This window comes from Scyliorhinus torazame, chromosome 12 (assembly GCF_047496885.1).
Source record: "Scyliorhinus torazame isolate Kashiwa2021f chromosome 12, sScyTor2.1, whole genome shotgun sequence".
Taxonomy (NCBI): Eukaryota; Metazoa; Chordata; class Chondrichthyes; order Carcharhiniformes; family Scyliorhinidae; genus Scyliorhinus; species Scyliorhinus torazame.
The window spans coordinates 218,726,798-218,743,641 of record NC_092718.1 but is presented as its reverse complement, the minus strand read 5'-3'; the positions used below and the strand labels follow the sequence as shown (position 1 = coordinate 218,743,641).

General features: G+C 51.7%; 1 protein-coding gene across 1 annotated transcript in view; it reads left to right on the top strand.

The window, feature by feature from the left end:
* Positions 1-16,844, top strand: part of LOC140386995 (transient receptor potential cation channel subfamily V member 1-like) — a 125,015-nt gene that overhangs the window by 15,043 nt on the left and 93,128 nt on the right. The window contains exons 2-6 of the mRNA XM_072469954.1: positions 1,317-1,702; positions 3,141-3,310; positions 9,719-9,871; positions 11,209-11,349; positions 12,615-12,913. Of these exons, the coding sequence (XP_072326055.1) occupies positions 1,401-1,702; positions 3,141-3,310; positions 9,719-9,871; positions 11,209-11,349; positions 12,615-12,913 (1,065 nt within the window). The 5' untranslated portion in view covers positions 1,317-1,400. The remainder of the gene's footprint in view (positions 1-1,316; positions 1,703-3,140; positions 3,311-9,718; positions 9,872-11,208; positions 11,350-12,614; positions 12,914-16,844) is intronic.

Here is a 16,844-nt window from a genome sequence, read left to right as displayed (position 1 = left end):
CCCCCCCAACCTCCACCCCGGCACGGCACGGACTCCCCCAACCTCCACCCCAGCACAGACCCCCCAACCCCCAACCTCCACCCCGGCACGGCACGGACCCCCCCCAACCTCCACCCCGGGACGGACCCCCCCCACCCCCCCCAACCTCCACCCCAGCATGGACCCAACCCCCAACCTCCACCCCGGCACGGACCCCCCCCCAACCTCCACCCCGGCACGGACCCCCTCCCGGCACTCCCCCGGAGCCCAGCCTACTCTAACCACCCCCCCCCCCCCCCCGCCGCACACACACACACACAACCCGAGACACACCTCTCCTCACACAATCAGACTGCGGCCACGCCATTGCCTGCCCAGAGCCAACCCCCCAGGCCGTCACTCACCTCCACGCTGGTCGGCGTGAGCCTGGAGCACCGGGTCACGCCGATGAAAAGGAGGTTTGATTGACGTCGACGTGAACGGTCATCACGTCGACGGGACTTCGGCCCATCCGGAAGGGAGAATATCGGCAGGCCGAAAATCGGCTGCCTTGCGCAGACCCGTGACATTCTCCGCGGCAGCGGCGCCATTAACGCCCCGCCGACTTTTCTCCCTTCGGAGACTTCGGCAACCGGCGGGGGCGGGATTCACGGCGGCCAACGGCCATTCTCCGACCCTCTGGGGGGTCGGAGAATGACGCCCCACATCACTGAAATTCAAAATGAAATTTTTAATACTCTCACAGCCACTGACAGAGACACCTATATGTTCGCAAGCAGGGGTTTGCGCACTCTGGGGTAAGAAACTTAAATAATAGAAGGCTCTGTTTCCCCTTTGAGTAGCTGATACTCTCAGGAGTCAAACTATGGTGCTTGTCAGGTCCCAGGGGTAGGGTACCCGAAGGTGGTCCCTCAAAAGAAAGGTTCAAACCCTTGTACATCTTCGTATCATAGAATCCCTACAGTGCAGAAGGAGGCCATTCGGCCCATCGAGTCTGCACCGGCCCTTGGAAAGAGCACCCTACTTAAGCCTTGTGAATGTAAACGCAGTGATCACTGTGGAAAATTGCAGCAAGTATAGGGCAACTTGTATTTGTGTCGGGTCTTCACTGGAGAAAAACATCCTGAAGGCTTCACAGAAGTATAATCAACAATAAAAAATGAACTTCACGTCATGATAAAGTTCCTGTATATATTGAGTAACTCTGTGTTATTGTGTACAATAATCCTAGCCATACTTTCTAACTCACTTAGGTATAATACTATATAACACACTTTGTGTTATTGGACCCAATTGAACATTGAAAGTATTTTTTACTGAACGTACTTCTTTTTCAGGGGGTCTGAAGATTGCCACGCGGACTCTTTCAAACCCTCCCCTGGTTGAATGATCCTGTGCTGAACACGGTCCGCTCTGCTGGAATGAAGCGGTTTTACAGTGACGATGCTGACCAATCTGAGGTCACCGACGAAACCGCCTTGAATGCGGACACGGATGACGTGTTCACCGAGGACGAGGAAAATTCCTTCCCGGTGCCCGGGAATTCTGCTGCGTTCAAGGGCCCGCTGTCATCCACTCCCAACCTGACAAAAAGGACACAGCAAAACTACTACTTTCGCGAAGGCGATACCTCAAAGGCCAAGGCACCGATGGATTCCGTTTTCTCAAAAGGTCATCTTTCACCGAAATCTAATAGCCCAGCAGTGCAGAGGAAGAATATAAAGTGAGTGGGTCGCTTGTGGTGACCCTCTTAGCCAATATCTCCCCATGTAACTCAGCCTCGTACTTTGTTCTATAAAACTCCTGTGGAGCACCGAGGGATGTTTCATATCAATATTTGACTGAGCGGAAACAGGGTTCTAGAATGGAATCATAGAATGGGTAGGGCATAGGAGCTGGCGTACCAGATAGTGCAAAACTCTAGAGGAGTCGGGGTGGGGGTGGGGGGAATGATTAAAGCTGGTGAGATGTGCATATCTTGTGCACCTTGTATAGTGAGCTTTAGGGGTTAATATACGTGACTCACAAACTGTTTTCAAAGTTTAAAAAGTTACTGCAAGACTCCACGATAGTTTATTTCTCAGCTGTTTAACAAATGGAGTTTTGGCAGCGGGTTCTGTAACGATCTCTGCCAGGCACCACCATTAGGGCTTCTCATTGTTTCTCGCCCCATTCCAGTATTCAGCAGCAACAATTGCATTTGTATAGCATCTTTAACATAGGAAAATGTCCCAAGGTGCTTCACAGGAATGTTAGCCAATAAAATCTGACACCGGCCAAATAAGGAAATGTCAGAGCAGGTGACCAGAAGCTCGATCAAAGAGGCAGGGCTTCTGGAGTGTCTTAGAGAAAGAGGGGGAACAGAGAAGTTTAGAGAGGGAGTTCCAGAGCAGCTGGGGGCACAGCAACCAATTGAAATCTTGAAATGTACAAAGAGACGGGATTGGAGGATGACAGAGGGGCTGATAAGGTTAGAGAGATGGGGAGGGGGGGGGTGAGGCTTTGGAGGGATTTGAAAACAAGGATGAAAATTTTAAATTTGAGGCTGCACTTTGAGTATTGCGCACAATTCTGGTCACCACACTACCAGAAGGATGTGTGGAGGCTTTGGAGAGGGTGCAGAGGAGGTTTACCAGGATGTTGCCTGGTCTGGAGGGTGTTAGCTATGCGGAGAGGCTGTTTTCATTAGAACAACGGAGGTTGAGGGGTGACCTGATAGAGGTCTGCAAGATTATGAGGGGCATGGATAGAGTGGATGGGCAGGCACTCTTTCCCAGGGTGGAGGGGAAGGTCACCAGGGGGCACGGGTTTAAGGTCCATGGGGCAAAGTTTAGAGGAGATGTGCGAGGCAGGTTTTTTACACAGAGGGTGGAACGCATTACCAGGGGAGGTTGTGGAAGCAGATACATTAACAGCATTCAAAAGGCATTTCGACAAATACACGGAGAGGGTGGGTATAGAGCTGCTGAGGGTTTTGGCCAAGGTTGGTATCATGACCGGGACAGGCTTGGAGGGCCGAAGGGCCTGTTCCTGTGCTGTATTGTTCTTGGTTCTTTGTTGATGAACAGGGAGCCAATGTAAGTCATTGAGTACATTACAATCTGTTTTTGCCTTTGGATGTTTGATGTCTTCTTTTCACTGAAAGTTTTTCCTCCCCATAGGATCCAGCCCTTGAGTTCAGTTGGAAGCCGTGAGGGGAATTCACTGCTCAAGGGCTATGAACGGCAATGGCTGTTTGAGGCAGTGTCGAAAGGTGAGGCCTCCGCGTTGGATGGGTTACTGGAGTACCTGGTCAAAAGCAACGAGCAGCTAACTGACTGGAAATTTACAGGTATCGTTTCTTTATTTCCTTCCTGACGTCTCCTCCATTTCCCGGCCCTCAAGTTCCGATCCCATGAGTGTCAACTATTCAGAACCTCATCCCGAATGAGTCCAAAGACTGACGAAAGGAAAAACGAAAGGAACTTTCCAAAGTGCTTCACAGCCAATGAAGTACTTTTTAAAGTGGTATCCCTTTTGAAATTTAAGAGACGCAGGGGCCAATTTGCACACAGCAAGATCCCATAAACAGCAATGTGATGATGGCGACCTGATGATCTGTTCTTTAGCGACCTTAGTGAAAGAGTCCTCTTTGAAAGAGTGGCCATGGGAATTTCCATGAGCACCTGGGACTTTGATTTAACATTTCATCCGAAAGTCAGGAGCTCCGACAACGCAGCATTCTCTCAGTACCAACACTGGGAGCCTCATCCTGGGTGAGCACTAACTTTCTCTAATAACTCATGGGCTGGGAATGGGAGATAATTTATTCCCATCCTTTCTACAGAGACCCAGGCTATTTGAAACCGTGTCTCTATACTATTTCTGTCCTATTTCAGCTACAGGACTCGATCATTATTGTGATTTTTTAAAATTGTACTAAAAGTGAAGGGTGTCGCAGTGGTTAGCACTGCTGCCTCACGGCACCGAGGACCCGGGTTCGATCCCGGCCCCGGGTCACTGTCCGTGTGGAGTTTGCACATTCTCCCCGTGTCTGCATGGGTCTCACCCCCACAACCCAAAGATGTGCAGGGTAGGTGGATTGGGCACGCTAAATTGTCCCTTAATTGGAAAAAAATTATTGGGCACTCTAAATTATTATTTTTTTAAAGAAGTTGTACTCAAAGTGAAACTTTAACACTGCAGAACTAAGATGGGTAAAACTCAGTAAATTCATTGAATACTCTTGCATTCAGAAGCACTAAGTATTATCCAAGAGGTACCAGAGCGAGGAATGAGATAATGAGGTACATCACGGCAGGTCAATAGTCCCGTCAGAATACTTTCAGCTGTAAACATCTCGACAGCAGTCAGCCCATCAGTCGTGACTCAGTGGGGAGCACTCATGTCTCTGAGTCAGAAGCTGTGGGTTTGTCTGAGTCCCGTTCCATAGACAGTGGTGCATTGTGAAAGAGGAATCAAGTATTGAGCTCTTCCCAAATGTCAGCAGGTTAAGATGCTGATGTGGGAACAGACACGATCTTGACAATATTACAGTGTGGGGAGGAACTGCAGCAACTTCCTCACACTCAAGGATGCTATAGGCTGAATTCTTCTCCTCTGAAACCATTAGATTATTACCTAAATGGAAAGCAGATTCAAGATGTGTCTGGGCAGAAGGATCTGGGTGTCTTTGTTCATGAGTCACAGAGTCGGTATGCAGGTACAGCATATTATTAAAAAGGCAAATGGAATTCCGGTGGCGGCTATGAAGGAGGAAGTCGCACATTTGTGGCTCCCGCCTGGGTCGGACTTTTGGATCTCTTCCCCCGATTTTTTACCGGACACTTGATTCGGAAAATCGATGACAGAGACAATTGTGTACTGGATTCCCACATCGGTGCGTGGAGAGGCGGACTAGAAGTGCTCGCAAAGGCAGAAACAGACGGACAGAGAAGGCTTGGGCTGAAGCTACACCGGGAGGAAGCATGGCGGAGGACCGGACCTCTGGTTTGTCGATCCAGCGGTCAACGGAGCAGCTGAAGCAAGTTATCCAGGAGTGCTTCGCCAAGCAGAAGCGGGACTGCTTGGACCCGATTAAAGAGTCAATTGCGCGGCTGGAGTTTAGATTGGACGCCCAAGATCGGGCGATCCAGAAAGTAGAGAAGGCGCTGGCTGACCAGGAGGAACATCAAACAGCGGTGGAGTTGGAGGTGGGGATGCTGAGAGACTAGCAGAAAATGCTCCTAGAGAAGGTAGAGGACCTAGAGAATAGGTCCCGCCGGCAGAGCTTGAGACTCGTTGGGCTCCCGGAGGGGTCCGAAGGAGCGCTTGCTGGGGCATACATCGTGGGTATGTTCGAGAAGCTGCTGGGGGATGGGGCATTCTCCCGACCCTTGGAGGTGGACAGGGCTCACAGAGCGCCCGCGAGGAAGCCGTGAATGGGAGACCCCCCGAGGGCAATGGTGGTGAGATTCCACAGGTACTTGGATAAGGAGCGCATTCTACAGTGAGCCAAGCAGACACGGAGATGTAAGTGGGAGAACAGTATCCTGCGGGTCTATCAGGACCTGAGTGCGGAGAAGAGTGGGGTTCAACCAGATAAGGTCGACCCTTTTTAAGAAAAAGGTGAAGTTCGGACTGTTGTATCCAACCCGTCTCTGGGTCACGTAGGAGGAGCAACATTTTTATTTTGAGTCGCCTGAGGATGCCCTGGACTTCACGGAAAGGAAAAGGCTGGTGGCTGACTCAGAACTTTGAACTTTGCTGCACCGTTCATGTTTAAAAATGTTTTTCGTTTCTCGTTCTGTGGACATTAGCTATGAGGAGCGGTTGAATAAACTCGGTTTGTTCTCACTGGAACGACGGAGGTTGAGGGGCGACCTGATAGAGGTCTACAAAATTATGAGGGGCATAGACAGGATGGATAGTCAGAGGCTTTTCCCCGGGGTAGAGGGGTCAATTACTAGGGGGCATAGGTTTAAGGTGAGAGGGGCAAGGTTTAGAGTAGATGTACGAGGCAAGTTTTTTACGCAGAGGGTAGTGGGTGCCTGCAACTCGCTACCGGAGGAGGTGGTGGAAGCAGGGACGATAGTGACATTTAAGGGGCATCTCGACAAATACTTGAATAGGATGGGAATAGAGGGATACGGACCCAGGAAGTGTAGAAGATTGTAGTTTAAACGGGCAGCATGGTCGGCATGGGCTTGGAGGGCCGAAGGGCCTGTTCCTGTGCTGTACATTTCTTTGTTCTTTGGTCTTTGTGATGCGTTCTGTATTGATTTGGGGCCTGTTGCAGAGCTGAGTGAGTTAAAGTTTACATTTGCACTGTTGGGCGATGGAGGTGTGTTTGTTCGATGCTGGATCGTTTGCTTGATCTTTTCTTTGTTTAGTGTTTTTCTTTGTCGGGCAATTGTGTTGGGATTGTCTTTCATTTGAATATGTGTGTATGAGCGGGGGGGCAGAGTGGGGAGGGATGTGGTGGCATTGGAGGCAGTTCAGAGGAGGGTCACCAGATTGAGTCCGGGGATGAAAGTGTTGACGTATGAGGAGCGATTAAACAGTTTGGGCTCATGCTCGCTGGAGTTTAGAAGGATGAGAGGGGATCTGATCGAGGTTTATAAAATACTAAAAGCCTCCACGGGATCCACACCAGCAAACAGTGTTTTATCTGAAAGGATTAGGAAAAGGAGTTGGACCGACAATCAGTTAGGGCTTCCACCCCGGGACCCTCATATCTCCCACGCCTCTGCCACCCTTACCATGATTGTCCCGCCTTCTCTCAGAGTGCCATCCAGCGAGCCAGTTGTGTGGTCAAACCTTGCTCTGCTCACACGCCCCCGGCCATAACAAGAACCCCCAGACCTCAGACCTCTGTTGGAAACATTGTGGAGGCCGTGCTCAGCTGCCCTCCACTCAAACATGTCCTTACCCTTTGGCAGCGAGAGTATCCTCAGTGGTGAAGCCCAGCTCTTCACTGTTTGATTGTTGGCAGCTGCCTCTATGCCGCTGACACTGAGCTCAGGCACACTGTTCAGGCATCAAAGATTGCTGGACATGCAGTGCGCTAATCATCCTCTGAGACATGGCACCTGTGCCTTCGAGGAGGCACTTGAGAGTTCAGGAGCGTGAAGTGCTATCACAACTAACAAGACTAATTCCTCATTTGAAATAGCCTTCGCTGTGAAGCTGGAGGCTGCTCACGGTCAAAGGGAGTGAAATTGACCTTCAGGAGAGAGGCCACAGCAGGGCTCTGTCCTGGGAGAGTTTGGGAGGACAGATGGGCTGCAGCTGTGGTTGTCCCTGTTATACGTCACCACAACATTTAAAGATGATGTGAAGACCTCACAGAAACAAAGCCCCCCCCGCCCGGGGCCCGGCGCGAATCTCGATTTATCCCTCTCTCGTTATTCACCTGGATCCACAGGCCGGGTGCAATGCAGTCACTGAATTGCGCCCGTAGTCTCTCGGTGCAGTCTCACTGGGTACAGCTGTACCAAGACTTTAACAGGGGTGTTCAAAATCGTGAACGGCTTCAATAGAGTAAATAGGGAGGAACTGTTTCCAATGGCAGGACGGTTGGTAACCATAGGGATAACGATTTTGAGGTGATTGGCAAAAGAACCGAGGGGGCGATGGGGAAATATTTTTGAATCAGCGAATGGACTGCCTGAAAGATGGGAGCAGATTCAACAAGAAACTTCCAAAAATGAATAAGGTAATTGCTTGGAGTCGGAAGTCTCAGGGCTACGAGGAAAGAGGAGAAGAGTAGGACTAATAGGATATATTTTTTAATAAGCGAGAGTAGGCGCGGAGGGTTAAATGGCTTTCTGTGCTGTAAGATTCTGTGAAATTGCTTATCTCTGCATCATACAATCTTTTGATCAATTAAACAAATTGGATCATCTCTATTGAACCTTTATTTTCTCATTCTGGTAAAAACAAGTTCACTTGTTCAAAATAAGTTCTTTAACTATTGAGGGATAAACAAAAACTAAGCAATGAAATAGCTGACTGATCTGGGATGCCTTCATTGCGATGTTAGCGCTGTGAGAGTTATAGTACCAACAGCTAAGACAGTTCTTTTATTTGTTATCCGAGGAGAGATCTGTCACTTTTGTTAACAAAGAGGCTTGGGCGTCGCAGTGGTTAGCACTGCTGCCTCACGGCGCCGAGGACCCGGGTTCGATCCCGGCCCTGGGTCACTGTCCGTGCGGAGTTTGCACCTTCTCCCCGTGTTTGCGTGGGTCTCGCCCCCACAACCCAAAGATGTGCAGGGTAGATGGATTGACCATGCTAAATTGCCCCTTAATTGGACAGAAAATAATTGGGTACTCTAAATTTTTTTTAAAAATTGCCCCTCAATTGGAAGGTTTTTTAAAAAACGAGGAGGCATAACCTTAAAGTCAGAGCCAAGTATCTTTCGGGGTGAAGTCAGGAAGAATTTTTTCACATTAAGCATAGTGGAAATCAGGATTTCTGTCACTGAAAAGGCTGCTGAGTTTGTGGGTCAATTGATACATAATGTTTTGTTCGACAAAGGGTATTAAAAGTTACAGAACTTAAGGTGGGTAGATGGAGTTAACGGTGCAGATCAGCATGATCATGGATGGTTATAGCATAGAAGGTAGCTGTTTGGCCCATCACATCTGTGCCGGCCCTCCTGGAGAGTAACTCACCAACTCGAGCTCCCCTGCCTCTTCCCTGTAACTGTGTCATTTTTGTTTTCTTCAGATAACTATTAAATATCCTTCCGAAAGCTCCAATTGAACCGGCCTCCACCACAATCTCAGGCAGTGCATTCCAGACTCTAAACACTCGCTGCCTAAAAAGATATTCCTCATGTCGCCTTCTTGACCCTTGCACCAACGGGGACAGTTTCATCCTCTCTGTTCAGACCCCGCATGATTTTGAACACCTCTATCAAATCTCCTCTCAGCCTTCACTTCTCCAAGGGAAACAGCTCCAACTTCACCAATCTGTCTGTCAAACAGAGGTCCTTCATCCAGAAACAAGTTTAGTCAATCTTTTCTGTGCCCTCTCTCTTGCCTGAGAACATAGGACATAGAAAATACAGCACAGAGCAGGCCCTTCGGCCCACGATGTTGTGCCGAACTTTTGTCCTAGATTAAGAACAAATCAATCTACACCCCAGCATTCTACCGTAATCCATGTACCTACACAATAGCCGCCTGAAGGTCCCTAATGTTTCCGACTCAACTACTTCCACAGGCAGTGCATTCCATGCCCCCACTACTCTCTGGGTAAAGAACCTACCTCTGACATCCCCCCTATATCTTCCACCATTCACCTTAAATTTATGTCCCCTTGTAATGGTTTGTTGCACCCGGGGAAAAAGTCTCTGACTGTCTACTCTATCTATTCCCCTGATCATCTTATAAACCTCTTCAAGGGTGTTGCCCAGAATTGAACACAGTACTCTAATTAAGGCTGAATCAGAGTTTTATGAATGTTTATCAAGATTCCCTTGCTTTTGTGCTCAATGCCCCTGCTTATAATGCCCATAAGCTTTTTCTCAGCCTACCTTGCCAACCTCAATGATTTCTGCGCACCTGCCCCCAGGTACCTGGGCACTTGAATGGCAGAATGGTCACAAGATGTTGAATGTTCCTCTCCTGATCCAGTGGTAAAATATGGACAGAACTTCAGTGCGGACTCTGGATGGAACAGCTGGGCGGGCCGAATGACCATTTTCCTTCTCCAGGAGGCCTGTTACAATCTCACATTTTATCCCTTTCAGACCCGGAGACTGGGAAAACTGCTTTATTGAAGGCGCTGCTAAACCTGAATAAACAGCGGAACGACACTATCCCAGTGCTGTTGGAAATTGCAGAGAAAACCAACAACCTCAACCAGTTCATCAACACGGCCTACAGCGACAGCTACTACAAGGGTACAGAGCGCTCACTTTGGCAGGCAGGGTCTCCTGGGAACCAAACAGGCTGGGATTCGACAAAACAGAAGGCCGAGGGGTAACCTGATTGAGACAACCCTGGGAATGTTTCAATATTTACAAGGATCCCCTGGGCTATGTTAATATCTACAGGAATTCCCAGGTGTATGTTAATACTTACAGTGATTGGCTTGTGTGGGTGTTAATATTCACAGGGAAATTCCCTGGGGATGTGTTCGTATTTTCTGCGATTCACTGGGCTGGGTGTCAAAATGTTCAAAGATTCACTGGGTGGGGTGTGTTAACATTGACAAGATGTGGAGATGCCGGCGTTCGACTGGGTGGGCACAGTTAGAAGTCTTACAACGCCAGGTTAAAGTCCAACAGTTTTATTTGGAATCTAGAGTGTTACATTAAGTGATCATAACACTCCTGGTACCATGTTATATTACGTGATCGTAATATGTCGTTACTCTTTGCTTTACTTCCAGAATGGTCTGATGGTTAGATTTCAATGGAACTACCAATCTTCAATTCAAAGCAAAATAGATTTAATGAATAACGAATGAAATACTAATGAGTTTGTTCGCGCTTACAGAACTATAATTTGTGGTAAAGTAAATCAGAAGAAGTATTAATTATATTTAACTACACGTGCTAACTGTGCTATATCTCTCTAGCACTCTGCTGTCTAGTCACTCCTGGCTCAAAGAGACCCAAGATTCTCTGAGTTCAGTTTATATACCTAAATCTAGTGTTGCCATCTAGTGGTTGTCTAACACTATGATGCAGTTGTTAACCCTTTACATACCAGCAGATATACCAATCACTACACAGAGCTTTCGGAGCACAGCTCCTTCATCAGGCTACGCTCCGAAAGCTAGTGATTCCAAATAAACCTGCTGGACTTTAAACTGGTGTTGTAAGACTTCTTACAATATTCACAAGGATTGCCTTCCTGTGTGTTTATATTGCTGAGGCAAATTTAGAGTACTTTAGTGCCTTAAAGGTAGTATCCCCACCCTGGTCACTCCCCACCCCCGTCACTCCCCACCCCCGTCACTCCCCACCCCCGTCACTCCCCACCCCCGTCACTCCCCACCCCCGTCACTCCCCACCCCCGTCACTCCCCACCCCCGTCACTCCCCACCCCCGTCACTCCCCACCCCCGTCACTCCCCATCCCCGTCACTCCCCATCCCCGTCACTCCTCACCCCCGTCACTCCCCCCACACGCACACTGGCCAGTTTCAGAGCCACTGTTTCGCTGTATGACCTGTTCGGAGCTGCACGGTGTCATCAGCCTGTTGACTAACATGTTGCAAATCCTACCCCCAGGTCAGACGGCACTGCACATCGCCATTGAGCGCCGCTGCCTGCATTTTGTGGCGCTCCTGCTTCGGAATGGCGCTGACGTCCACGCCAAGGCCAACGGGATATTCTTCATGCAAAAGGAAGGCCAAACCGGATTTTACTTTGGTAAGAAAAGCAGGGCAAGATCCAGGTGCAGCAAATGTTCCCAATCCCCAATTGTCCTTGCTAGGATATTTCAGGGGGCAGTTAAGGATCAACCCCATTGCTGTGGGTCTGGAGTCACATGTAGGCCAGACCGGGTAAGGACGGCAGATTTCCTTCCCTGAAGGACATTAGTGAACCAGATTGGGTTTTCCAACAATCAATTGTAGTTGTCATGGTCACCATTACCAGGACTAGTTTTTAAATCCAGATTTATTAATTGAATACCGGTTCTGTAGTGGGATTTGAACGCGTCTCCCCAGGATATTAACCTGGGACCTGGGCTATTAGACATTACCATCACCGTCTCTCCTCATCACTGGCTCCACCTCTCTTCCAGGAACTGTCTCAGGCTAAACCCGACTGTTCACACTTGAAGACGAGCTTGTGATCCATATCTCCTCTATCGCCAGAACTGCCTATTTCCACCTCCACAATCTTGTCTTTGTCTCTTCATCAGCTTCTCTGTTGCTGAAACCCTCATTTGTGCCTTTATCCTTTGACTTGACTATAACCCCTGGCCCCTCTCCTATTTCCTTGTGACATAAGCTTGAGCTCATCCAAAGCTCGGCCGCCCCGCCCTAACTTGCACCAAGTCCCACTCCACCCATCACCCTGGTGTTCTTTCATCAACATTAGTTCCCTGCAATGCCTCGGTTTTATATTGTTCATCCTTTTTCACCCCTCCATCGCCCAACCCCCGCTTCTCTCTGTAATCTCCTCCAGCCCCACAACCCCCCACGATCTCCGCGCTCCTCCAATTCTGGCCTCTTTCACCTCGTTGATTTTAAAAGCAGTGCCATCGGTGATCACACCTTCAGCTGCCTGGACCTCAAGCTCTGTAATTCCCTCGCTGTCTCCCTCTCCCTCGCCTCTGTGACACTCCTTAAAACCAACCTCTTTTGGTCACCTGTTCTAATATGTCCTTACGAGTCGCAGGGCGGGACTTACCGGCTGTTCACCAATGGGAAATTCCAGTCCCACGCTGGCGCACGGATTCCCCGGCTATGAGCGGTGCTGTGACCAGGAAATCCCGTTGACAATGGCAGGGTCGGGAGATCTGGTTGGCGCGCCCTCCGCTGCCAAAAATCACGCGGCGGGGGGGTCGGGAAATCTGCCCGCAGTGTCAAATTGGATCTGACTGCAAACCTGTGCAGTTCTCTGAGTGCATTGTGTATGTGTAAGTACAGGTTCTTGTTGTTTGGTGACTAGAGCTCTTCCTCCAACAGGGGAGCTGCCTCTCTCGCTGGCTGCCTGCACGAACCAATTGGATGTGGTGACGCACTTAGTGGAGAATCCCTACCACCCGGCAGATATCGCAGCCACAGACTCCATGGGGAACAATGTGCTCCACGCGCTGGTGTCCATCTCTGACAACACCAAGGAGAACACCAAGTTTGTCACCCAAATGTACGATCACCTGCTGAGGATGGCGGTGAAGATCAGGCTGGAGTTGAACCTGGAAAACGTGAAGAACAAGAAGGGGCTGACTCCTATCAAACTGGCTGCAAAGACGGGCAAAATGCAGGTGAGTGGCCCCTGTACATTGTCAATGAAATAAAGGCCCAGCAGCGTCTTTCCCTAACTTCTCAGCGTCAGAGCTCTCAATGTCATTGCAACATCCTCAATGTCCTGAAAGAGTTACAGGCGACAGGAATGCGCGGCGGGACGGAGAATCCCACCAACAATGTTTTGGCCCCTCAGCTCCGGACAAAAATGTCACCCAGTGGAGATTCAGGGTGTGAGTGTAAGAGGGCAAGGGTCACTGCAAGAGAAATACGAGCAAGGCAGAGATTCACAGAGAATCTGCGATGGAGAGAGCCGAGAGAGAGAGGAGAGAGGAGAGAGGCCGGTGGGGGCGCGCCGCGGGACGGAGAATCCCCCTGCCGGTGGGGGCGGGCAGCGGGACGGGGAATCCCGCTGCCGGTGGGGGCGGGCGGCGGGACGGGGAATCCCGCTGCCGGTGGGGGCGGGCGGCGGGACGGGGAATCCCGCTGCCGGTGGAGGCGCGCCGCGGGACGGGGAATCCCGCTGCCGGTGGGGGCGGGCGGCGGGACGGAGAATCCCCCTGCCGGTGGGGGCGGGCGGCGGGACGGGGAATCCCCCTGCCGGTGGGGGCGGGCGGCGGGACGGGGAATCGGGCTGCCGGTGGGGGTGGGCGGCGGGACGGGGAATCCCGCTGCCGGTGGGGGCGGGCGGCGGGACGGAGAATCCCCCTGCCGGTGGGGGCGGGCGGCGGGACGGGGAATCCCCCTGCCGGTGGGGGCGGGCGGCGGGACGGGGAATCGGGCTGCCGGTGGGGGTGGGCGGCGGGACGGGGAATCCCGCTGCCGGTGGGGGCGCGCAGCGGGACGGAGAATCCCACCAACAATGTTTTGGCCCCTCGAGTGAATAGAGCAAAATATTCCATCACAGAAACAGGGAGAGTTTGGAAAATGATTGCTGTTTGAAAGGGATGAAAGAAAAACCAAAAGGAGCAATGATTGAGCTGCCGGGTATATTCCGCACACTCACTCTGACCAGGTAATCTGTAAGAGTGATATCGGTGCTGGGATAATTATTGGCCAGGACATTGCAGAGCGAGATCTCCACTCCTCACTTTGACTTTAGCATCTCATCATAAAGATGGTACATCTGATAATGCACACATCCCATAACTGACCCTCTGACAGTGCGGCACTCCCTCAGTACTGACACTCTGACAGTGCGGCTCTCCCTCAGTACTGACCCTCTGACAGTGCAGCACTCCCTCAGTACTGACCCTCTGACAGTGCGGCACTCCCTCAGTACTGACACTCTGACAGTGCGGCTCTCCCTCAGTACTGACCCTCTGACAGTGCGGCACTCCCTCAGTACTGACCCTCTGACAGTGCGGCATTCCCTCAGTACTGAGCCTCTGACAGTGCGGCACTCCCTCAGTACTGACACTCTGACAGTGCGGCACTCCCTCAGTACTGACACTCTGACAGTGCTGCACTCCCTCAGTACTGACCCTCTGACAGTGCGGCACTCCCTCAGTATTGACCCTCTGACAGTGCGGCACTCCCTCAGTACTGACCCTCTGACAGTGCAGCACTCCCTCATACTGACCATCTGAGCGTGCAGCACTCCCTCAGTACTGACCCTCTGACTGTGCTGCACTCCCTCAGTACTGACCGTGTGACAGTACAGCACTCCCTCAGTACTGTTCTCTGACAGTGCGGCACTCCCTCAGTACTGACCCTCTGACAGTGCAGCACTCCCTCAGTACTGAACCTCTGACAATGCAGCACTCCCTCATACTGACCATCTGAGCGTGCAGCACTCCCTCAGTACTGACCCTCTGACAGTGCGGCACTCCCTCAGTACTGACCCTCTGACAGTGCGGCACTCCCTCAGTACTGACCCTCTGACAGTGCAGCACTCCCTCAGTACTGACACTCTGACAGTGCGGCACTCCCTCAGTACTGACCCTCTGACAGTGCGGCACTCCCTCAGTACTGACCCTCTGACAGTGCGGCACTCCCTCAGTACTGACTGTGTGACAGTACAGCACTCCCTCAGTACTGAACCTCTGACAGTGCGGCACTCCCTCAGTACTGACCCTCTGACAGTGCGGCACTCCCTCAGTACTGACCCTCTGACAGTGCAGCACTCCCTCAGTACTGACACTCTGACAGTGCGGCACTCCCTCAGTACTGACCCTCTGACAGTGCGGCACTCCCTCAGTACTGACCCTCTGACAGTGCGGCACTCCCTCAGTACTGACTGTGTGACAGTACAGCACTCCCTCAGTACTGAACCTCTGACAGTGCGGCACTCCCTCAGTACTGACCCTCTGACAGTGCGGCACTCCCTCAGTACTGACCCTCTAACTGAGCGGCACTCCCTCGTACTGACCCTCTGACAGTGCGGCTCTCCCTCAGTACTGACCCTCTTACAGTGCGGCACTCCCTCAGTACTGACCCTCTGACAGGGCAGCATTCCCTCAGTACTGACCCTCTGACTGTGCTGCACTCCCTCAGTACTGACCCTCTGACAGTGCAGCACTCCCTCAGTACTGACCCTCTGACAGTACAGCACTCCCTCAGTACTGTTCTCTGACAGTGCGGCACTCCCTCAGTACTGACCCTCTGACAGTGCGGCACTCCCTCAGTACTGACCGTGTGACAGTACAGCACTCCCTCAGTACTGACCCTCTGACAGTGCGGCACTCCCTCAGCACTGACCCTCTGACAGTGCGGCACTCCCTCGTACTGACCCTCTGACAGTGCGGCTCTCCCTCAGTACTGACCCTCTGACAGTGCGGCACTCCCTCAGTACTGACCCTCTGACAGTGCAGCATTCCCTCAGTACTGACCCTCTGACAGTGCAGCATTCCCTCAGTACTGACCCTCTGACTGTGCTGCACTCCCTCAGTACTGACCCTCTGACAGTGCAGCACTCCCTCAGTACTGACCGTGTGACAGTACAGCACTCCCTCAGTACTGTTCTCTGACAGTGCGGCACTCCCTCAGTACTGACCCTCTGACAGTGCGGCACTCCCTCAGTACTGACCCTCTGACAGTGCGGCACTCCGTCGTACTGACCCTCTGACAGTGCGGCTCTCCCTCAATACTGACCCTCTGACAGTGCGGCACTCCCTCAGTACTGACCCTCTGACAGTGCGGCACTCCCTCAGTACTGACCCTCTGACAGTGCGGCACTCCCTCAGTACTGACCCACTGACAGTGCGGCACTCCCTCAGTACTGACCCTCTGACAGTGCAGCACTCCCTCAGTACTGACCCTCTGACAGTACAGCACTCCATCAGTACTGACCCTCTGACAGTGCAGCGCTCCCTCAGTACTGACCCTCTGACAGTGCAGCACTCCCTCAGTACTGACCCTCTGACAGTGCAGCACTCCCTCAGTACTGACCCTCTGACAGTGCGGCGCTCCCTCAGCACTGACCCTCTGGCAGTGCGGCACTCCCTCAGTACTGACCCTCTGACAGTGCAGCACTCCCTCAGTACTGACCCTCTGACAGTGCAGCATTGCCTCAGTACTGACCCTCTGACAGTGCAGCACTCCCTCAGTACTGACCCTCTGACAGTGCGGCACTCCCTCAGTACTGACCATCTGACAGTGCGGCTCTCCCTCAGTACTGACCCTCTGACAGTGCGGCCCTCCCTCAGTACTGACCCTCTGACAGTGCAGCACTCCCTCAGTACTGACCCTCTGACAGTGTGGCACTCCCTCAGTACTGACCCTCTGACAGTGCGGCACTCCCTCAGTACTGACCCTCTGGCAGTGCAGCACTCCCTCAGTACTGACCCTCTGACAGTGCAGCGCTCCCTCAGTACTGACCCTCTGACAGTGCAGCACTCCCTCAGTACTGACCCTCTGACAGTGCGGCTCTCCCTCAGTACTGACCCTCTGACAGTGCGGCACTCCCTCAGTACTGACCCTCTGACAGTGCGGCATTCCCTCAGTACTGAG